Here is a 23,486-nt window from a genome sequence, read left to right as displayed (position 1 = left end):
TTTTGTTTCTCGAAGAATCGAAAGAATTTCATATATTTAATTTAATTATTGACCGTGTCACTAGGATATGAACGTAAACAATATATTTTACCTACCAAGGATTAACATAATGAATTTACACGCAAACTTTTGTCCAAACTTTCTGATACATCTTGCATAAAAGAATGATATATTTCAGCGGCCACGATCTTAACATTAAGAGGTTCTTCATACGTATCGTTCCGCGTTTACGATTGGAAGGACAGAGTTCACTCGTCTGTGAACAGGATAAGCCTTGCATTCAAGGTACTTAATAAAGAAATGTTTATCTCCATCCGTAAAGAAATTTCTCTAATATTTCTATTAACTTTTATAAAGACAAAATGGGACGATTCGGCTTTATTTTACGCGTCTGGTGAAATCGATGGGACGCCACACTACATAGCAGCATACATCATGAATGGATCAGTTCACGTTGCATTAGACTTCGGCCACAAGTCGAAGATCACGACGAAGCTAGGCGATTATATCACCTCGAACCATTGGAATAATTTAACGATATTTCATAATGGATCTTTGGTCTTCGTTAGTTTGGACGATGAAATCAAAGTGCTTGAAATTCCTGGCGAGAATTATAATATGATCATCGATCCTGAGATCTACATTGGCGGTGGTCCTGAACTGCACAAGAAGAAAGGCCTTCGGTCGTATAATAATTTTGCAGGTGCGAATCTTTGTCAATTATTATAATAATTAAACTACAGCCAGTTACTTTGAAATTTTATATATCAAATCAAGGTGATTTGCATTTTCACTAGAAAAATTGTAAATTATTCATCCGCTACGCGATTAAGAAATATCAATTTTTCTCTTCTATATATCACTTTATCAATTTACTTTTCATAACTTTTTAAGGTGTAATACAGGGAAATTAGTCGGACAATTACTCGAAAGAAATTTATCCTTTGAATGGCACCGTAAATTCTTTAAAATTGACGACTCTTTCTTCAAGTTAACTTTTGCTTGTTTAAGACCTGTAGCGATTTTCATATTTGATATTTGATTTCTTTTTAAGTGTCAACAAATTTACATGACTCGATCACCTAAGAACGTCTTGTCGCTGTCGTTTAATGATTCAGTGATCTGGATACGTTTAGAAGACGCATATTTATAGCAGTAGCACACGCTCGTATGCCGACTCCAAAAGATCGATGGAAATCGACTGAATTGGTTTCAGGTTCGCTGAAGTACGTTTTCTTCAACGACAAGTCCATTATTTATGAGTTGAAACGTTCCAACCCCATGGTGCATTATATCGGTGTATTGGCACCAGAGTATTACGAGGCAGATGTTGATGTGATTCCAATAACGTATCCGTTCGCGGACAGCCACATTTGGTGGCCAATAGCACGCACCGATTCCCTTAAACTGAGCTTCGACTTCAAAAGTTCGAAACCGGTGGCTGTGGTCGCGTCAGGGAATGTGACAAGTAATCGCAGTCTTGGATACTGGGAGGTATGTTACGGACATCTTATTCAAAAACGATAAACAAGACGAATAGATTCGTTCAGAAATATCAATTTTTCTAGTAAAGTTATAGACAAATTTTCTAGCAAAACTTGTATAGTAAAGTTATTGGGGAAGTGTTTAAGAAACTGCGATTTTCAAAGAAACTCATATATACATAAATTTAGCATATCATCTATAACTTTACTCTACTATATAAATTTATACTTTGTTCGTTGGAATCCCATAAGAATTCTATTTCACACTTGCTGCCTTTAGTATCGAATTATAAGACTAAATCATTCCATAAATAATAGTGTCTCGTTTTTTAGCCAACCTTCGAAATAAAATAGAATTTAACTGTTTTAATTTTAATCCAAACGATGGTTTCATTATTATTTAAAGTTTGCTCACATTCTTCGCATTATTCTTCCAATGCAACAAAATTTCAAGCTGACTTCCTTCTACCTCAATGTAGAATTTCGGTTAAAAAAGACATTCTAAAGTATCATCAAATTTAAACTGTCAAGTATCGCAAAGTAACAGTATCTTTAATTGCCTATTACGATTTACGAATTTACAAATGATCAGCTGCGTGTGATAAACGACGAAATTCGCTTTCAACTGATACCGGTGTTAACGGAGAACATCACGGTATCCACCGCCGTCAAATTTCCCCCTTACAATACCTCTTGGCACGCGGTCGAATTGAATTACACGAGAGGAGAGCTCAGTGTCCTGGTGGATTATCGGAACAAACACAGCAAACTTTTCTCCATGGCGTTCGAATTGGGCGACAAAGTTATCATCGGAAGTGGAAAAAGCAACGCGGGTAAATTCAACATTTTTTTTTTTAGAAACTACGTGACCAGAACGTTAAATTATAACGCGTTGCACTCTGCCTCAGGTCTGGTTGGATGTATGCGTGAAATACAGGTGAACGACGAGAGAATAGAACCTAGACACGTGATCAATACCGATAGAGTGATCGGCGAGGTAGCCTTGGATAATTGCCAATTCGTCGATCCTTGTACCAGGCCGAACACTTGTGAACATCAGGGGAAATGTTCGGTGACAGAGGACAGAATTACTTGTGACTGTACAGGCACTGGCTACATCGGGAAAAATTGTCACTTTAGTAAGTAAATTTGTAGACTTGTTCGAAATATTAGAGATAACGTGAAAAATTGTATTTTTAATTAATCTGGACTATCTCATCCTATGCTGCAATACATTTCTTGTCGCTAGAGTATTAATTTCTGTTTTATAAAGAAAGAAAAAAATAATAATCAAACATTACGACTACTAAAATTTTTTAAACAAACTAATCTTTCCCAAGAATGTTGAAGCTCGACTGAGTAGCCAACAACGTAATAATCTATTAGGTTGCCCGAAAAGTGTCTTTCTTTTACAGACACGTCTTTTACAACGATGCATCTTTATACAAACATGAAACCTGATCTGTCGAACGTTATGTGATCTTTATTTTGATAGAGCAAAATGGATCATACGTAGTTCGATAAAATAAGATAAAACGGAAAATGTTGTGCATCCATTATTTCCTTATAAAACGAAAGAAACTTTTCGGACGACCTAATATTATAGCGTAATAATCTATCGTGGTAAGAGAATTAATAAGACGAGTAAAAAACGATACAAAAATATGTAAAATTTCAGCTATATACAGAAAAACCTGCGAGGAGCTAGCGTTATTGGGATATACCCAGGACAGAGCTTACACAATCGACATCGATGGAAATGGTAGATTCCCTCCAGCGAATGTAAAGTGCGAGTTCCAGTCTATCGAGGACTCGACAAAGACTATAGTAGAACACAATCTGCCCTCGCAAGTCGATGTTAGATCCACTGCAGAATCCGATTTTTCTTTCGACATCAAATACAGAGAGTTCACTGCAGAGATGCTACAAGAATTGATCTCACATTCGTTGTACTGTAGTCAATACATCAAGTACGATTGTTACAAAGCGCCATTAGAATTGCACAGTGCTACATGGTTCATTAGCTCGAAAGGAACCACCGTAGACTACATAGGAAATGTGACTAGGGGATCCTGTCCTTGTGGAAGTGAGTATTAAAACTTCCACATAATATTATATTCTATTCGTTATTCGTTAATGTAGTAATTATTTATAGCGTTCTGTTCATTATATAAAAACCATATTTTAACGAGAATCCATATAATATAAAACGTTTCAGGATGAATTAGTGACTTTAATTATCTCAATCGCGTGATTTTCCGATTTATACGAGACACAAGAAACCTTTATTTAGAGAAACTATGCAGCACAGAAGGGTTAAAAGTGCTTTTTATACTTCGTAAAATAAAGAAGTGAAACAACAATTATCATAAGAAATACTTGAGATTTGATATCATAGCAAACGTTATAACGATTTTATATTTCGTATCTTCTACGTAGAAATGTACTTTCGTAAATAGAGTTCTATTACATTCTTGATTCGAAATTATCGTAATAATCAATAAAGCTGACAATGTATTAATATTAATGAAATATCGATTTCACATTTATGTTTAGTGAATAGGACATGTGTCGATGCAAATCTAAGCTGTAACTGTGATGTTCTCGCCGGAACCGCAGGAAAATGGCTATCTGACGAAGGATATTACGAAAGACCAGACTCCTTAGGCATCACCAGTATGGTGTTTTTGCAACAAAAAGATCTCGAAGACGATGCACAGGGACGAATTACCTTGGGACCGTTAGAATGTGTCGAAACTAGTAAGCGATGTTTCTTTATCAAATTAAATTAAACTGTTTAGAGTAATTGGTTCTTTAGATTCAATAGCTCTCATGACGCATCTTTTACATTCTACACCGATTCGTAGATTTACAAATTTAATCGCACTCGAGAATTGTTAACTATCGTTAATTATTACGTTCGTTAATTTTTAGATACACAGAAATACGTTGTCACTTTCACGACCTCGCAATCATACATCGAAGTGCCTGGTTGGAGGAAAGGAGATATAGCATTCAGTTTTCGAACAACTGGAGAAAAGGCCATTCTTCTGTATCAACCACCAATTAGAAGCAATTATCCATCCTTCATGGTTGCTTTGACTTCAGAATTTCGATTGACGTTTAACTTCACTCTAAATACTGGTACTATCAGGGAGTTAGAGGTGCAGAGCATAAGAAAATTGAACAATGGAGACTGGCAAAAAATCTGGATCGACTATAATGATTATCACGTCAGATTCATGATCAATACCGACTATCAAATGGTTGAGTTGTTACCTGAAGAAGAGTTTGGGCCATTCGAAGGTTCTATGTTTATTGGCGGAGCCACCGCGTGAGTATTCTTTTTTAAAGTGTCTTCTTTAAAAAAAGAAAAGAAATATAGGAGTATTTAAAGAACGAAAGGTTTATGGATATTAAAAACATTACGAGAATCAGACTGAATATTAAAACAGTAAAATATTATAAACTATTAGAAATGTTTGAAGATTGAGAAAAGGAGGGAGAACAAAGTACTGTAGAAAAATTAGAAACCTTTCTCAAAAATACCTTAGAAGATAACAAAACCCACGAATTGTTAATGCTTATCGTGGGAACCGACTTACGTATTGTGTTAGTTTTTCGTGTATAGTATATTCTCTCGTTTTCGCTAATAATCTCCCAGGTGATGCAACGCTGATTAAACACTAATTGAGAAATAAATATCCAAAAAATTAAAAGATCAAAATATTAGAAGAATTAGAGAAACGAAAGATGCTTAGAGATTTAAAAAATATTAGAAAAATGAGGCTACGAATATAGAAAATATTAGAAACTATTAGGATTGATCGTCATTTGAAATTCCATTCAAAAATGAAAAATATCCTCATAGTCTGAACGACTTGGCCAAAATAAAAGAATAAAAACCGACTCTCGTCTCTTAGAGAACACTTGAGGACTTCTTCAGTTCGTCAAGGACTCATCGGCTGTTTCCGTGGTTTGGTTGTGAATGGGGAGATTTTAGACATTCACAGCTACATGTCGGTCCACCTATCCGAGATCATAAAGGACTGCAAACCCTCCTGTCAACCGAACAAGTGTCAGAACGGTGCCAGATGTGTAGAACTGTGGAGCAACTTCGAGTGCGTCTGCGAGAACAAATGGGCTCACCTTGGCACCTATTGCGAGACGAGTAAGCTTCTGCACACAATTTCAAATCTCCACTGTCTCCTATGTATTTCCTCATTTTATCTCTCGATTCTCGTTTTATCGATTCGATCATTTAGATATAAACAACAAGGCCTTGACATTCACTTCCCAAGGTGCGTTTCTCAAAAAGAATTATTTTGGTAAGGACGAAGAAAGCGAAGAAACGGTATTGTTGAAGAGTATACTGTTACAAAATATTCTGATCAACTTGAGGACTTATGATACTCATTCGTTGATCTTGTATGCGAATGATCACTTGAATAATTTTGCTCATCTCTACATCTCGAATGGCACCAGTATAGTGTATCTGTTCAACGCTGGTAATGAGATTAAGAACATCACCGTGGAATATCCAGGTAATTAAAAGGGATATTGTATTAGGAATATTATTTCAGAAATATTTTGGGCTCTTAATCCGCGAATTGTCCCAATCTTACTGTTATTTTAACAAACGGAACATAGGATATTACCTTATTTTAAAATATTTTCATAGTATATTTTCATAGTATAATACGAACATTAATATATTTGAATTATCGACATTTATATTTTTTGCATTAACTAATTAGCATACAAATGCTATAATAGATACAGTGGTGTTCCAATACTTTTTGTAATAATGTATAATCAATATTATACATTATTACAGCCAGTAATTTATATTATATATCTTGACATAGCAATATGTAACGTACAAGCATCTTCCAGGTGTGAACACAGGAATTTCGGTCCAAATCGCGATAATTCGGAACGAAAAATCAACGACACTTCACGTGAACGAGTACAACTCTACCCTAAACGCCACTCCAATCTTGCTAGACACGTACTCGAATAAACCTTGGATAAATCCAGAAAAGGAAGTACTGGCACCTCAGAGGCCACCAGCGCCACCCAGCAATTACTTTCAGGTGAGATTTCAGACTTTCAAATTGAATCGAATGTATGCAATGATCAGAAATCTTACATAGGTGAATCTAGGAGGCTTCGATTCGAATGATCTGCTGAGGTTCGGCAAAGAAGATATGCAAATTAAGGGCTATGTCGGTTGTCTTCGTGGATTGATGATCGGAGAATATCTAGTTGATTTGCCTAGCCTTGCGAACGAGGCTAATCACGAGGGTAGCAAAGGAGTGCTACCTAATTGTCAGATGAAATGTGACGCTACCCCGTGCAAGAACAACGGAACTTGTACGGAAGATTTTGGAAGACAGGAGTTTTCTTGTAACTGTGAATTGACGTCGTACTTTGGGGAACATTGCGCTGATGGTGAGATATTTTTGCTTTAAGTTTATTCTTTCGAGGCTCTTTTTTGTTTCTTTTTTGAGAAAATGATTTGAACAACAAAATTTGTCCTTCTTTAATTTATGAATTATGGAGATATCTTGCAACGCGATATCATTTATACTATTTACGAGATGAAACAGATTCACCTAGTACAATGGCTAATTTATTCGATCGCAAAGATGGAATTGCTTCTTTTTAAAATATTGTATATATTAATTTAGAATGAATCCATCGATAGAATAAATTGTTTATAACATTTCTCATATTTCATTCAGTAAAGAATAATTCGTTCGGTTTCTTTCGTTGCTAGAGAGGAATTAAACATAGAAAAATTAGAAAACGTAGAAAACGATGCTGAATGTAGGAAGACAAGTGTTTTAAATTTTATGTAAAATTCTCTTTCATGTGAAACAACATTTAATTAATTAGTTATAAATATTGAGATATGAAAAATAGGCACGCGAGATATCTTCTAAGAGATCGCGTGAACGACATCATGTCACGTGATATCTCATCTACGAATATTGCACGCAGTATTCATTAAAGTAAACAAGAAAGAAAACCTTAATAAACTTGGATCTAAAACTCATTTGCGTCGAGGTTAGAAGAGATCGCGTGTTAATAGAAAACGTTTTCACATGAAACGTTTAAAATGTCAATTAGTCAATTAGATACAATGCACGTCTCAACAGAAAATATTATATGCTTTTAATAAATAAATCATATACATAAAGATACGATAGATAGGATCTGAAATCTATGTTTCTTAGATATTTATTCTTTCTTTCTTATTTATATTTCTTTTATTTATTTTAACAGATACACTAAGTGTTCTTATGTTTCGATGCAACCTTCTTTCGACACTTCCCATAACGATACAGAGACCAATTGAAAAATAAATTAGACCAATAAAAAGATGATGTCACTTAGAGTTTTATGCGATTGTACTTAATAAAATCAATCCTGAAAAATAAAGTCATCGCTCATTTACAAATGATAAGACCTTGAACAACTCATAGATTATCTAAATACTAAAGATATAAATTGTGTTAGATAATATTAAATTATAATAATAAAAATAATTTGAAAAAATAATTTCTGCTACACTGAGAATCAGCTATTACATTTCTCTAGAGATTTACAAGGATTTTGAAACTTATCAAATTTAATAATACAAAATTCGCGTTGTTTGTTAGAAAAGGGAGCAGACTTCAGTGGCGAGAGTGTTCTGCAGCGCGAGTTCGACCCGGTTGACAAAGTGAACCAAGTGAAGGTTCAATTAGCATTCTCAACTAACGATGTTCAACAGCATACCATGGTTCTTCTACTTTTACAAACAGAAAATAAGTAGGTTTTTCGTCATTTTTCTATGTTTCTAATCCGTACACTGTCAATCAATATATTTTATATTTCGAATTCGTTTCAATGATAATCACGATCTGAAATCGCTCTTGAATCCTAGATGTCTTTTGAAAGATTTTTTTTTCAGAAACTACTACTTGCTGGTTGCCTTGTCGTCACAAGGTGGGCTGATTTTTGAAGAAGACAGAGAAGGCTCCGTATATGAAGTACGTTTACGTCAGGGAAGCTTCGCAAATGGAAACCGACACAGCATTTACTATGTTCGAGATAATAATACGACCACGCTTCTGGTGTGTTATTCTTGCTATTGTTTTAAAGCTTTTCCAGTTTTACAAGTAGACTGCGCATTTTTATGCAAATTAATATTCTTGAGAATTACAGAAGTATATATTCGGTAGAATATTAATTCACCTATTAAGTATTATAGAAAGCACTATACTTTGGATATTTTATATATTTTTCCATGTTACTTGCATTCCGTTTAATTTTCCACTTTCGAATTTTTTACCTAGATAAATAAAAACAGTTTATTAATAACTACTTATACAGACAAGTCGATGAATACTTAAACCAAATCGCATTTCATGTAAATTAAAATGCCTTGCAACATCCATCGTCGAGTATCTGTCGAACAGATTAGATTTGACTTTAGAATGGCATACCATCTCCTAAAATGATTGACAATCCCTTTACTGGTTGTAGATCGATCGCCAGCCGGTGCAAATGGTACCAATGCCAGTGTTGAAGCCGAGAGAGGACGAGGACAATAGTCCAGGCGTGACAGAAATTCAACTAGGCGGTCTGAACACGACAGATTCTCGATTCAGCGGCAATGAATACAAGGGATACACCGGCTGTCTGAGCAGTGAGTGCTACGTTAAATCAAGCCGCTATGAAAAACAAAAGTCTGTCGAAAACCGATAACAGTTTATTCGTCGGCAGTAAGAGTCGAACCGTGGTTTCTAATAGAATACTGTCTTTCTTATGTTAGACAAAACGATCGTCAGCCACATTGCGATTACGAAATGACGGATACCCTCTTCTTGTAGACGTCGTGGTATCGATCAACGGGGGACCTAGCATGAAACCGCTCGAGGAATATATGCTATTTACGAAACAGGGCAGCGAAACGGTCAGGGCGACGATACTTGCTGGAGTGAGGAGCGCCCAGTGCGCGGTCTTTCACACGGAACCACGTGGCCCTGAACCACCCAGAAACGATAGCGTTGTAAGAAACTTTTTATTATCAAGCACTGTCAATAGTAAAGCATTTATTTTAATATTTTTTATATAGAAAGTCACTCATACTTAGTTAAATTCTGCTACATACCATTTTGATAGGTTCTGCGATATTAACGCTTTGACTGCCACGTTGAAAATATATGATCGGCCACGGTTTCTCCTGTGACGCCACGGTGGTCATTGGTAACCGGAGCGCTTGAGCTTCTTACAATTGTAAAAATTTAATGAAAATTGACAGTTAGGGCATCTTGAATATAACCGATAAATAGAAGATACTTTGAAATAAAAAGTGCCCCATTGAACAATTAAACATTTTTATTAGAACATCAATAAAAAAAAATGAGAACAAATCTTGCATCTAACGGTGCACTGTGTTTGCATTCATATCTTTAAGGGGTAATCTACGAATATAATCATATAATCATATTATATCGTATAATTGAATTAATTAATTGATTATAATCATATAATTGAAGTTAGAAGTGTGATCATACCTTACTATTATATATAGAATGAGCAAATACTGTTTACTAATATCTTCTACACGTTTCAACAATATATTCTGGACATTTTGCTTACGACGAAATAACGAATGCGAATGGTTTGTTGACATAAACGAAGTCTTGTTATAATATGTCGCTATCAACTGTTACCAAGGCGCCACGGTGGTTACCTGTAACCACCAATAAGATGAATTGGGGAAGAATGTTGCCTTACATCATCAATTTATTATTATTTTACCATTATATGCTTTGAATAATAAAAATACTCCCGTGGTGTCCTCATGTGATTTCGGCGTGGCAGTCAAAGTGTTAAACGTTGATGGAATATAGATATTGGTAGAAGAAATCCAGTTAATGTAAACTGCGAACAAAGTTATTGTATTATTTAACTTTTACGTGCACACGTTATCTTACCAAAGAATTTTGATACAATAGCTTTCAATTAAGCTTGACACGTTACTAGCTTCGAAATACATACTATGACGATATACAAGACATTCTAATATAGCAAATAACAATATAGCAAGATGAAATAAGCATTAATATAATAAATATGTCAAAGGATCGCAACAGATCCTGGATGGAGGATCCTCCGAAGAGGAATTTATATAAATCGCAGTATTCCGACGCGACACAGGAGGAACAAGGTGCTGGTACTTACATCTTCATCGCATTGTGTTGCGTATTCGTTACCGCGGTAATCGGCTGCATCTATGAAGTTTGGCGAAGCGCAAGAAAGGATCGACGTCGAAGACGCGAAGCCGGGATCGCTGGCTCGCCCGTACTTTCATCCTCCGGATCTCAAAGATGGCAATCTCAACAGTATACGGATCAACTAGCTGGTGCCGTGAAAACGGTAGGCTTCAAGAACGTGACAGAAGATGAGAAAAGACCAAATGGCACGCATAAGTCCGCGGCGAAAGAGTATAAACCGCTGGCCAACGCGGAGTCGAAAGACTTAATTAACGATAAAAGGGTTCATATTAAAGGTAAGTTTAAGATCGTGATAAATAAGCTGCAAATTTGTATTTGAAGGTGCAAAAGTGAATAGAATGCATATATGAAATATGTAAAATAATCAAAATATAGTGATTATTTATTTTATATATTTATTTACAATGATAATCTAGAAAATTAAATATAGAATTTTATGATTTTCGAGGATTTCAATGTTAATCAACTTTGATAATAACAGAAAGGATTTTGATTGATTGAGAGGTGTGAAGAGCATAATTGTAAAACATCCTAAATAGAAAAATAGAGTACAGTAATAATTTTGAACGTAATATCGTACGTGTACTTATTTACTATTTACTGATTACTTACACTTTCTCACTCTTCATCGATACAGAACATCGGTTAAACGGGACTCGGAAAACCGAAACTCTATTGTAATAGCTCAATGAAAAGATTCGAAGATGAGCTATACATAGATAGACTACTAAGAGAATTAACAATTGTCTTCAATAACGATAAATAGAATTAGGATAGGAAATAGAATAGGAAAATCGGAATTATTAGAATATAGATTATCGTAGAAATAGATTCGAAATTATTTAAAATTATATGTTACAGCAGATGAAGAACCAGAGAGGAAGGAGCTCCTAGGGGTAAATACAGGCATCATCACTAAACCTCCGAAACCAAATCCATTCGTAAAGATTTTTTCTTTTTTTTATAAAAATTACGTATGTTAAGTTCTAAGCAGTTTGCCAAGTGGATTTTTCGATAGTATCTCAATCAAGGAACACTTTTTCTTATTCAAATTGACACTATTTCATGATCGATGCGCAACAAATGTTTTATTCGTATTTCTATCTACTTTGCAGGCTCGCTTTGAAATACTTTAAAACATATCGAAATAAATAAACGAATATCTGGTCACGATATTTCTTTAATGTTATATAATTCTGGTAACGTGAAAAATATTTTACAAAAGAATTACTCTGGAAATTAACGTTTTCTTCTTGGTAAATCAATTCTAGTTTATATATTGTGAAATGTTCTCAGCTTTTAATTTTTATTACGAAGACGATAACACCAAATTTTCATATTCTGATCGAGCATTTGTTATTAAATATCTCAACGGCATATGCTACTTTTTACGGTACGTTCCAAGGAGTGGAACGATAGAACAAAATTTATAAAAGAATTGGAATACGATAAAACGTACAAGGATTAAGTATAAATTCGGTTTCTACGCATCGAATCGTTGATTTCCAGTCGATGGAAGATCTGCAGGAGGAGCCGGAACTGGAAGAATGCGAAGAAGAGGAGGCGGCTGAGGAAGAAGAAGAAGAAAAAGGAGACGATTCCAAAGAACAGAATCCAGATGAGGAGGAGAGACATCAGTTGAAAGGAGAACATACTGACGATAAAGATTTCGTCAAGTCGGTAAGAAAAACATCAAGAAGTTATTCCTTGAATAGATAGGTCTTTGTCCTTGAAATACGAATCCGGTCCGATATCGCAAGAATCTATTTTTCAAAGATCTCAAACTAAACGTGGAACTAAGCTAAATTAAGAAACGAAGAAAAGCGTTGAAAAATGATTTTCATGATTTTATTACTTTGATATTCGTATAAGTTGGTTGACCCATAAAGGACCAAGTAGTGGATATGGATACAATATTATCGAGAAACATAAACAAAGTAACCTGTCCATATAAAAAATATCGTTTTGTAAACAGAATGTACAGAAACTGCATGCATTGGAATAATAGACACTTTCCAAAGGCACATTTACTTATTGTATCAAAAGAAGACCTGTTTTAAGAAAAGTTTATCATATTGTAATACTACAATATTTGAATTTCTTCCATCTTCGTACTATTATATATAAGAAGAAATGGTATTGAAATAGATTCTAAGCAAAATGGGCTAAAAAGACAGAGTTCAATAATGTAAATTGACCGAAGCAAATGCAAATGAAATGTTACATCAACCTGAAATAGTCCTTGGTGGGTTAAACTGTTACTCGATTATATCAAAGTGAAGAAAAATTTGTAGTTTAAGGACAGATTCGATTTCACCACAAAGTAAATGTGTTCAAATTTTGTTGGATATATTCATTATTATTTGGCTGCGATGTGACACACCAGTGTTATTCATATCCATCTATCATACATTTGTTATTTATCTCTGTCGGCTTTGTATGTACGTCCCTTATCCTTTCTTTTTTATACATATAAATACAAATATAAATATGCAATATTGATTATGTTATACGAACAACGAATAAAACATCCTTAAGGAAATCAATTCTAAAACGTTGTGCCATCTCACTCCTCGTAAACCCACAAAACACATGAAAGAAAATTATACCATAATACCCATAAAAGTCCTAAGACGCATAAACATCATTTTCTCGGCAATCAATTAGATCATCATGTCATATGGAACATGAATAAAAAGAAAATCGAGAATAATTCGAAAGTTTCGAATGCGGACGAACATAATCGAAAATATATGTATAATAATTTCAGCCGGAAAATTCGTCTAGGATAAGTGTTGAGGAGAGTGTTGACTCATTAAACAACAATCCCGAACACGATGACACGAAAACGCAGTACGAAGCCTAGAGGTATCAGTGTTATCGTAAAGCTTGTTGCATCGTTTGTTCTTATGATCGTTCGTTTGCTTTCTTCATTCTATCCATAATGTAATTTCCGTTCGCCTACTACGATAGTATAATAGTTGATGTAAAGTGAATCCTTCTATGCATCGTGTGTATGTTTTATTTAAAATATTGATGCGAATTACATGACATTGGAATACCTAATATTGCATGATTTAATGCGACTTATCTGTAAAAAAAATTGTCCTTTATGCTCTTCGTGTACAATGGTGTGTACAAATTTCCAAATATATCTTTCATTCCATATTCCACAAGCAGTATTGTGGAGGATTTTAACTAATATTATATAACTATGTCATAATCTTTTACTTGTTATACCATCATACCCAGTATTAGTTAAAATTCTTTTAGGTATAGCTTTTGGAATATAAAGTGAAAAATCTATCTGGAAATTTTTGCACAACAGCGTATATTGCATTTTTATTATATTAGGTCATAGCATATGAAAATTTATTACTTCTTTTTTTATTGAACAGGAACAATGTTTGAATCGATATATCTTTGCTATTGAGATATATGTACATATAACAGTGACCAATATTCATTAGACTGCAGAATAACTAATAGGAAAAAAGCAAAGAGAATAGTAAAAAAAGCATCTAGCAGTACTTTAGTCAAAAAATCCCTATACGAGATTTGTATACTAATCCGATTTTCTATAATTATATATTAAGTACAGAATATCATTACATTATAATGATGTTCAATTTCATATAAATTATATTGCGGGCCAAGAATGTATTTCGTGATACAATCTGCATACATAAAGGAAGGAATATTATAAGAATTAATGAAATAAATATTACAGTGCTCAACAAGTAAATTACTTTTTTTCGATAATTTTCTCTTTTTTTATAAAAATTGGAAAAGACGATATTACAACTACAGTAAGTAAGAATGAACTTTAATAAATAATGAACTTTAAGAAAATATTTGAAAAAGATATTCAATTGCATGAATGAAACTACGTATTTACCAATTTTCAACGACAAATAATATGAAAATTTAAAAACTGACTAGAAGGAAAGTAATTTAAAAATTTAAAATTATAAAGATGCATCAATCAATATTGCATGAATCATAAGTATAATGGGAGAAGGATCGATACAGTACATTTGAGTGCATGTTGCATTAAAAGAAATATTTTTATCATAATTTCTACAGCGACTTTCATCCTGTTTTAAGTTCTTCCATTGTTACTTGGAATGAAATCGAAATAATATTTTTTCTATCTAAGATATTAAAGTTGAAAATTACTTAAAACAAGTTTAATCTTATTTAGGCCATCACGCTAAATGGTATTGGACAACGAACGACAGTCAAAAATTTTTCTACAGGTCAGTATTAGCTTAATTACTTGCGAGAGAATTATAATGTGTTAATAAACAATATAATAAAAAAAAAACATTGTCCCTGTTTCCATATTCCATAACTAAAAAAACTGTATTTTTTACAGTTTATTGCCTTAGAAAATTAAAACTTAAAAGTATAAAAAAATAAATATAATATAAACTTATCATTTTTAATAAATTTATAAACTAATTGATATATCATTACAAAACCGAAATATGTTATATACGCTATATAAACAAAAAGATAAATATATTTTAATCTAGCAACATTCGTGTAATACTACAATTAAAGAAAATAAGAAAGTATAATTTTCCCCCAAGAAGTAAGCTTCTTTCGGGAGCTCTGATCGATTGTTATAGAATTATACAGCTTTAATATTTATTCCTAATATATTACTTACTTTGAGAATCTTTACGTGTACCTTTCTAGATTCTGCAAGGCGTTTCATTTTCAATCTACAACCAATCTATTTACCGGACGATCGGAGAATATTTGGATGTCCACTGAACTATGTTGGTATTGAAGAATATCAATCAAGAAATAGAAATTCCGTCGAGTCAGTATTGTCTTTGGATTGATGCTTCCCGAATATATACGAGAATTGTTAATTTCACGCCATATGCATTGTATACGCGAGCATAACTAATTTCAAAACAAATGCGAAATAAAAGAATCCATATGTGTGACGATATACATACATACAATAACGAATGTTCATTAAACATTTCATGATAGTTTCTACGTTCGCGAATACAAAAATCTATAATTTATTTTAAAAATATGTAATACTTACTGTTTGGACGTTAATATAGGTTGACACCAGCAATTTTCGCTGTTTTTTCATACTATATGTTGACAGATGTCGATTAAAGAAGTCCGTGAAAAGTTGATGCGTTTATTGAAAAAAGGAAACAATAAAAATTATTTCTGATACGTTTTTACTTTTACGTAATATTTCCTACAAACATCCCTTTTGTAGTACTTACTTATGTATGTATACACTCTAATATCAGGAAAAAATGTAACTTATTTTCATTTCACTGTACTAGAAACGTTGTTCACTATTGTCAAAACAACGTAAAACACATATAAAATTAGTATGTATCTAATACTTCTACAATTTTATTCAAGACTCGCCTGATATTATGTCTCACTTCATTGCTTTCTTAAACTTCATCACGAACTGTTATATTCAATATTATCGCGTTCTATAAGTACATATATCGATTATAAAGTTATATCGATTGCTGGTATAGCAATTAGTGATTGAATCTGTCAATGTGTTGTTGTACTGAAACTTAATTAAAATAAAGAAAATCAATGCTGTATATATATTATTAATATTGTAAAATAATGTAGAAGAAGAAATAAGTACGATTAAGTGTACTGAAAAATATTATCCAAACTATTGGGGACAAATTACATACTAAGGTTATAAATTTTGGTTTTAAAGATAATTACGTTTCTTTATTTCTAAGTAACGTTTGAAGAAAAAACAGCGGAAAATGACGAAAGTCGTTGAATTATGTCCTGATAGAAATTTAACAAATCTCAATTTTGAGAAATATCAATTTTGTCCTGATGAAGTTCCAATAGACAGTGAAATAAATTTGAAAACAGGTAAGGATTAATGAACAAAATACATTTTTAATTTTTACTATTTTATTGTTTTTGATAGAATACATTGTGATCTTAACAGATACATTGTTACTTATAATTACAGATATACTTAGATTAGAGTTAACAACCAATCGTGATTCCCTTTTAGAAACTCGATTGTTTGCATTTCATAACCATTTATTCAAAAATCCATATGATACATCAGTTTGGTTTATAGATAAAAATTGGGTTGTGTGGCATTTTAAAAAGGATGGCAATTTACAGCAAGTATATACAATCCATAGCTTAAACGAAAAGATACAGAATTTTCTATATAATCCATCAATTGGATTTACTAGTAACAATATTATTGTAATCTCTGATGGTGGAGACTGTTTAACATTATTAGTAACAGATGCACAAGAACATATCAGGTCTTTTATACTAAATGATGCAGAGCCTGGAATTATATTAGATGTACAATATGTGAATACTATAAGCACTGTTATGATCGTAATGTGTGATATTAGAAGTACAGGCGAAAAAAAATTTACAAGACTATTACTGCTAACGTATATTTGGAGAAATGTAGGAAGTGAAGCTGAATACTTTGAGCTAACTGATAAAAAAGCTTTAAAAGTAAATGGTGCTGTTGAATATGTATATATAGAAGAATGCGGAAAATACTTGCATTCTATTTGTCAAGATTATATAACATTTGAATGTCCAAAAACAAAACAATTTACTGACAGTAGGAAGGATATAGAGAAAACTGGAGAACTAAAGATCCCAAAATATTGTTGGTCTCAGGATGAGGATTCGATAACAGTTTGGCTTACAATAGATAAACATTATCATGATAAAGTTAAAGTAAATGTAACACCATTGGAATTATCGGTAACAGTGAATAATAACATACTAATTGAAGGGCAATGCCAATACAGATTAGATGAAAATTTAACAACATGGAGATATGAACAGGATACATTTAAACTTGAACTGTATAAACATGAAAGCGGTTTGATGTGGAATGAACTAATTAAAGGTGATACTGGTGGAGAGTGTTTGCCTAATGAAACTTTGGCTACTGAAATCCATTTTAGGTACATTACTTGAAATAATAATGAAAATTCTGTTATATTATTTGTACTTTAATATCTTTTTATTTCATGTTTAGGTTAGCACATTTGTGTGCAGATCAAATAGATAACAAACAAGAAGGTCAACCTTGTTTGGGATTCAATGCTGAACAACTTGAAGAATGTGACCTTGAAAGAAAAGATAATCTTCTACAAAGAATTGACCTTATTACACAGGAAAATACTCATTTATCTATGCTTGGACTAAACAATCATGTTTTATATACGTATAAAACAAAATCCGGACAAGCGATATGTTTAAGGCACGATAATGACGGTTGCTTATGGATAACTAACCAAGTAAATGATATGGAATGGAATATAAAGCATCACTACACCTTTCCTGGTTTTGGTTACGTTGAAGCAAGTAAAAGTAACAAAAAGTTTTGTCTTTCACCTGCTGGTAAAGTATTTAATTAAACTATAAATACAAATTATTTACACACAGTACTTCAACTTATTATATGTTTTAGATGGTTCATATGTAGCTATACTTGAGCACATAAGATATATATTTCTTTATAAAAGACCTGAATCAAATATTGAAGTTGGGAAGCAATGGATTGTAGACTTGGGCACTGAAACTCATCCTATTATGGGAGCAGCTGCCACAAATAGGTATCTAATCATTCTAACTAAAAACAAATTGTATCGACTAAATATTTATAATATATTTATAAAATAAATTATACAATCATATAGTACAGTTTAATATCATCATCCATTCTTATAACCATTCATTCATTATATACAATACTGCATATCATTTGTAAAAGTATATTTCATAACAAATAGCATTGCAATTGAGCCACCCAGAAGACAAACTGATTAATTATATTTTCTGAAATTACCTCTATTTATATAGAAATATAATACTAAATACTAAAATATATTATAAGTATTTCATATTTGAAATAACAGTCAACTTAATGGAATTAATCTGTTTGACTTCTATGCGGCTCGAGTCATGTTTCGATATATGTACATCTGTAGTTTTAATACTTTAAGCTTGTATTATATACAGGACACTTATCTTTAATAAATTTCGCAAATCTGTTCATAGTAAGTGATGAATCATTAGGCCAATGCCAAATAAGGCGATTTTTAAAAGATTCAATGAAGCTTGCTTCTGCTGAACTTGGTCTATGAAGATCGAATATCTTCTCATTTGTTTTGCAATTAAAAACGTATGTCATGGAACGTGTTTTACTAACATACCGATTCCAAGGATTTACGGTACTTCTTAAAAATATTACACTGTGTGGTATGAAATACAATTTGTCGTTATTATAACCATTAACATCTAAAGTCTTTTCTGGCATTTCATATACTAAGGCATCGCAATTATTTTTCATTTTACGTTGTGTTACTCGCAACTTTTCACATATATATGAACCAACTGGAAATAGTTCTTTGGCACGTACTCGAGCATAATTATTTCCTGCTGGTTTCGACAAAGCTTCACAGAACAATTTCATATCCTGATTCCTGTAAAAAAGAAAAGTACTCCTTCAAAAAATATTTCATTACTGAAAATCTATAATTTATTATTGTATTTAATAAGATTCAGTTACATACCTGCTCCTCAAATATTTTTTACTGATGTCCTCTCCTCCTAAGTAGAATGCATCTATAATATGCAATGCAAGTACTTTTTGCTGATGTCTAAATTCCTTAGTCATTTCATATACAACTTCTGCATATATAAGTGTATTTGGTGGTAGTTCTATGGCAATGTCATCGACTAGAACCCAAGAATTCTTTATATATCGATACACGTTGCTCCTTCCCATGCCCATATAAAATGTAGCATTTTTCTTATCATCATCAGGCCTTGGCTTTGTACCACATGGCATACAAAACCAGTCATATGGTGATAATAATGCATTTTCAATATTAAATTCCATCAATTGTGCTGGATTGGTAGTAAGGAATGAAGTATCTCTCAAAAGAGTATTCAATTTTTCTTTTGGTTTCATCTGTCTCGGAACCGTTCTAGTTTCATCAGGAAGTTTCCAATACTCTAGACATTGTTTGCGCATATCAGCTTGTTTTGTCTCAACAAGGGTACTATCCTCACAAAATGCAGCGATTTTACACAGGCCTATTATTTGTTTTCTGCCCAAATCTTCGTTAGAAGCACGTAGATATTGAACAAATTGTTTTTCTTTTTTTAATTCATTATATGATACTAACTGTAAAACATCATTATTTTCACCACCTTTTAAAAGCAGACGATTAACATGCTTCAAATATTCCACAACATCTTGTGTATCAGCCCGTTTCTTTTTACATATTAAGTAACGTTCTGAATTTGCTGGTCTAGAAGAGTTTGGTTTAAAAATACAAACTTCTTCAAAGCAGCGATACATTAAATAAACTAAACCAGCACTGAAGGGTGTAAAAAGGTCAAACAATTTTGTCACAAAGTGACCACCCTCTCTTACAATCATCAATGCTATTAAACATTGACAAAGATACAATTGTTTTGAAAGAATTTCTTGTATGTTTTCTTGCCCTTCCACTGAAAATCCTCCATCAGACATCATGAAATGTACTCCTTTGCCATAGGTATGCTGCATTATAAGATTTGTAAATGCCTCTTGATTATCTGGGTCAAAAACATCACCATTTTCTTTTGGTCCATAATATGGATGAAATGTTTCACAAGGACCTGCATAAAAATCTGCTAATTTGAAATCATTTTCATTCCTTAAAGTAAGACCAAATCCTTTAGCACGCCATTTCTTTCTCCATAGAACATATTCACTAAAACCACCTGGTCCTGCACAAACATCTGCGAAGTATAGCAGCTCATTGTCCCTCAAACCTTCTGGTTTAGTAAACATAAAGTCACATGCTCTATCTATATTTGCCATTTTAACAGCAGCACGATTTAAGAAAAATGCACCACGAATTGTTTCATAAGGATTACAACGTGTTCTTGCTCGACGCATTTCAACGCCATCCAAATGATCAAATACTGTTTTTGCATTGATGATATTTTTCACTATATCTTCACAACAGAAATCAACTTCATCATCTATCGTCAACTTTTTTGGTCCCTGATGTAACCAGTGCTGCATTTCTTCTAATGTAGGTGTATTAGGATTTGGATTTCTTATCCATTCCATATCTTCTACACACTTTATTACTTCCTCTGCAGGATTCCATTTAAGACCTGAAGCTTCAAGTCCAGGAACATGATGTCCAAGACCTCTACGACCATGCTGTTTAGGTGCTTGAACTGGCTCTAAACGACCTTGTTTATTTTTTCCAAGACCGTAACCTTCTTTATATCCCATCATTCGCATCATCCTTTTGCCCTTATCAAGGGCATTTTTTGACTCTTGAGTTATTACTTCTTTTCTATTGTGAACTCTCTCTTCATCAATATCCTCCTCGTCAGATTTATTTGAGCTTCTGCGAATCTTGTGTCGTTTACTATGGTGATGAGGATCTTCTTCATACGTCTTCCTTTTTGTCCTAGTTTCCAATTCTCCATTACAATTGGATAAATCTTGTACATAGGCATGATTTTGCATACTTTGACTGCAACCTTCATCAGCTGAATCTTGTTCATAAGAGGAATTATGGTAAACATTATGAGATTTGAATGTGGCTATACTATCCTTCTCACTAGTACTTTCATTATAATAATCTTCATTACCATCACTATCATTTGAACAAGAAAAATATGATGAATAAGTTTCTTTTGTTTCGACACTTCCATCGTTGTCTTGTGAGAAATTTTTGAAACTTCCGTTTTCATAATCACTCTCATCTGAATCTGAATTATTAAAACATACCATGATATTACTATGTTTGATAGATTAAAAGTAGAATTTAATACAAATTAAATTAGATTAATAAAAATAAATAATAAGAAGTTATAACTAATATAAAACTTTTATGACATGAAATAACTATGATAAAGCATTGCTCTACAGTTATAGAATGACAAACTATTCAGATAAAATGATAAATAAATATCGCAGAACAGTATTACTTACTACTCTTCATTTTTATTTTTATTTCTCTAACTGTTTACTAACAGTTAATAATTAAATATTTGAAGTATTACTATTAAAATACTTCAATAGACACAAATGAAGAAACAAACGATTCTTCTTGTCGTGTAAATATTTAAAAAAATATTATCCTGTTCTTGGAGGTTATGTTTATGCATCAATCGCATAAGAATACACTCACGTACAAGAATATTGTAACACTCAGTAATAACGATAGAATTAAGCAGTTCACAAGTATAAAAAAATCATCTTATACACTGTGATGCAATAATATCCAAGAAACGTGTTAAAACATGTATAGAAAATACATGAATCAGACTAAGAAACCACTCCGCACTTTCGTTACTAGCCTCGACACAACCGTCACCGTCTAGTCGCAGAGTGGGACTGAACGAAGCTCTTTAGAAGCAACCCCAAGCAGCTACTGCCGCGCCATCTATACTAACCTGACAACACAGGATAGTGCTTGGATTCGTTGTTCACTAAATGTAGAATTTATTTATTTTAGCGATATATATAATGTATAATAATTCACGATAATTTATAATACAGTTTATAATAATATGTAAATTATATGAATTATCTGACGAACGCAATTTGAGAATAGTAAAGATAGCGACCAGAGTTGCCAATGCTAGCTCTACATCCGGTCGACGCCTTCTCTCACCAGCGTACCTACACAATGCGCGTACGATTCAAAACTTTTTTCGAAATTTTAATGTTTTACTTGTCGTTAACTTGTCATTATTACAATACTTGTCGTTGTTATAATATCTAACTAACAGGCATGTGCCTTCGATGACAGAATAAAACATAAATTTCGTATCTACGAATTATTTAAAGTTTCTAATTTAATTCATAATTGCAATAATTTTTTCTAACTAAATAAGCCATATATTTATCGTCCGGGTTTGTACTATGACATTTACATTATAATAGCAATATGAAAATAAGAGAATCTGCATACAGAAATACTATTTCATGTCATTTATCTCCATATTCCTTAAATTCTTTATAAATAATTCGTGTATGCTCTCTGTTTTTCCTGTTCCTACTCCGTCGAAACCATAAATTGCATTCAAACAGAATCAACTAATCGCAAAAAATAAGTTTCATAAATGAACGACCGCAATTTGAGAACAATAAAGACAATGAGGGGTGTTACTAATGGGGCTCCTGTTGAAATTCCCAAGGTCGCCAAAAATTATCTGACACCCTAAACTATTATGTCCGCTTCACATGTTTTGTCGAAATTTTAATGTTTTACTAGAAAACTTGTTATTATATTATCTAACTAACAGGCATGTGTCTTCGATAATAGAATAAAACATATAAATTTCGTAGCTATGAATTATTGAAAGTTTCTAATTTAATTCATAATTGCAATAATTTTTTCTAACTAAATAAGCCATATATTTATCGTCCGGGTTTGTACTATGACATTTACATTATAATAGCAATATGAAAATAAGAGAATCTGCATACAGAAATACTATTTCATGTCATTTATCTCCATATTCCTTAAATTCTTTATAAATAATTCGTGTATGCTCTCTGTTTTTCCTGTTCCTACTCCGTCGAAACCATAAATTGCATTCAAACAGAATCAACTAATCGCAAAAAATAAGTTTCATAAATGAACGACCGCAATTTGAGAACAATAAA

General features: G+C 32.7%; 3 protein-coding genes across 14 annotated transcripts in view; 2 read left to right on the top strand and 1 right to left on the bottom strand.

Moving 5' to 3' along the window:
• The window catches only part of axo (axotactin), a 29,389-nt gene extending 13,759 nt beyond the window's left edge, over positions 1-15,630 (top strand). For 6 of the 12 annotated variants that reach the window (XM_069128106.1, XM_069128104.1, XM_069128099.1 and 3 more), the window contains 21 exons: positions 179-285; positions 358-703; positions 1,217-1,494; positions 2,077-2,317; positions 2,393-2,623; positions 3,163-3,570; positions 4,041-4,244; positions 4,419-4,818; positions 5,408-5,655; positions 5,750-6,028; positions 6,381-6,580; positions 6,641-6,938; positions 8,153-8,303; positions 8,446-8,608; positions 9,021-9,183; positions 9,368-9,546; positions 10,626-11,052; positions 11,639-11,718; positions 12,287-12,457; positions 14,982-15,036; positions 15,482-15,630. In XM_069128106.1, the coding sequence (XP_068984207.1) occupies positions 179-285; positions 358-703; positions 1,217-1,494; positions 2,077-2,317; positions 2,393-2,623; positions 3,163-3,570; positions 4,041-4,244; positions 4,419-4,818; positions 5,408-5,655; positions 5,750-6,028; positions 6,381-6,580; positions 6,641-6,938; positions 8,153-8,303; positions 8,446-8,608; positions 9,021-9,183; positions 9,368-9,546; positions 10,626-11,052; positions 11,639-11,718; positions 12,287-12,457; positions 14,982-15,036; positions 15,482-15,630 (4,778 nt within the window). Of the gene's footprint in view, positions 1-178; positions 286-357; positions 704-1,216; positions 1,495-2,076; positions 2,318-2,392; positions 2,624-3,162; positions 3,571-4,040; positions 4,245-4,418; positions 4,819-5,407; positions 5,656-5,749; positions 6,029-6,380; positions 6,581-6,640; positions 6,939-8,152; positions 8,304-8,445; positions 8,609-9,020; positions 9,224-9,309; positions 9,547-10,625; positions 11,053-11,638; positions 11,719-12,286; positions 12,458-13,547; positions 13,646-14,981; positions 15,037-15,481 lie in introns of those variants that run through there. The other 6 variants (XR_011175162.1, XM_069128101.1, XM_069128100.1 and 3 more) reach the window with 6 other exon arrangements.
• Positions 15,631-16,314: 684 nt separating this feature from the next.
• On the top strand, positions 16,315-18,491 carry LOC138187386 (nudC domain-containing protein 1). The gene is made up of 4 exons (XM_069128111.1): positions 16,315-16,672; positions 16,776-17,754; positions 17,829-18,193; positions 18,264-18,491. The coding sequence occupies exons 1-4, from the start codon at positions 16,558-16,560 to the stop codon at positions 18,473-18,475; spliced, it is 1,671 nt and encodes a 556-aa protein (XP_068984212.1). The 5' UTR covers positions 16,315-16,557; the 3' UTR covers positions 18,476-18,491.
• Cmtr1 (Cap methyltransferase 1) lies at positions 17,837-22,218 on the bottom strand. The gene is made up of 3 exons (XM_069128110.1): positions 21,804-22,218; positions 19,369-21,580; positions 17,837-19,278 (listed from the first exon to the last, which is right to left on the bottom strand). The coding sequence occupies exons 1-3, from the start codon at positions 21,811-21,813 to the stop codon at positions 18,786-18,788; spliced, it is 2,715 nt and encodes a 904-aa protein (XP_068984211.1). The 5' UTR covers positions 21,814-22,218; the 3' UTR covers positions 17,837-18,785.
• Between the last annotated feature and the right edge of the window lie 1,268 nt (positions 22,219-23,486).

Source organism: Bombus flavifrons, chromosome 15 (genome assembly GCF_040668555.2).
Source record: "Bombus flavifrons isolate JBK064 chromosome 15, iyBomFlav1_principal, whole genome shotgun sequence".
NCBI lineage: Eukaryota > Metazoa > Arthropoda > Insecta > Hymenoptera > Apidae > Bombus > Bombus flavifrons.
Note: the sequence above shows the minus strand (reverse complement) of the source record. Positions and strands in the feature narration are given on the sequence as shown.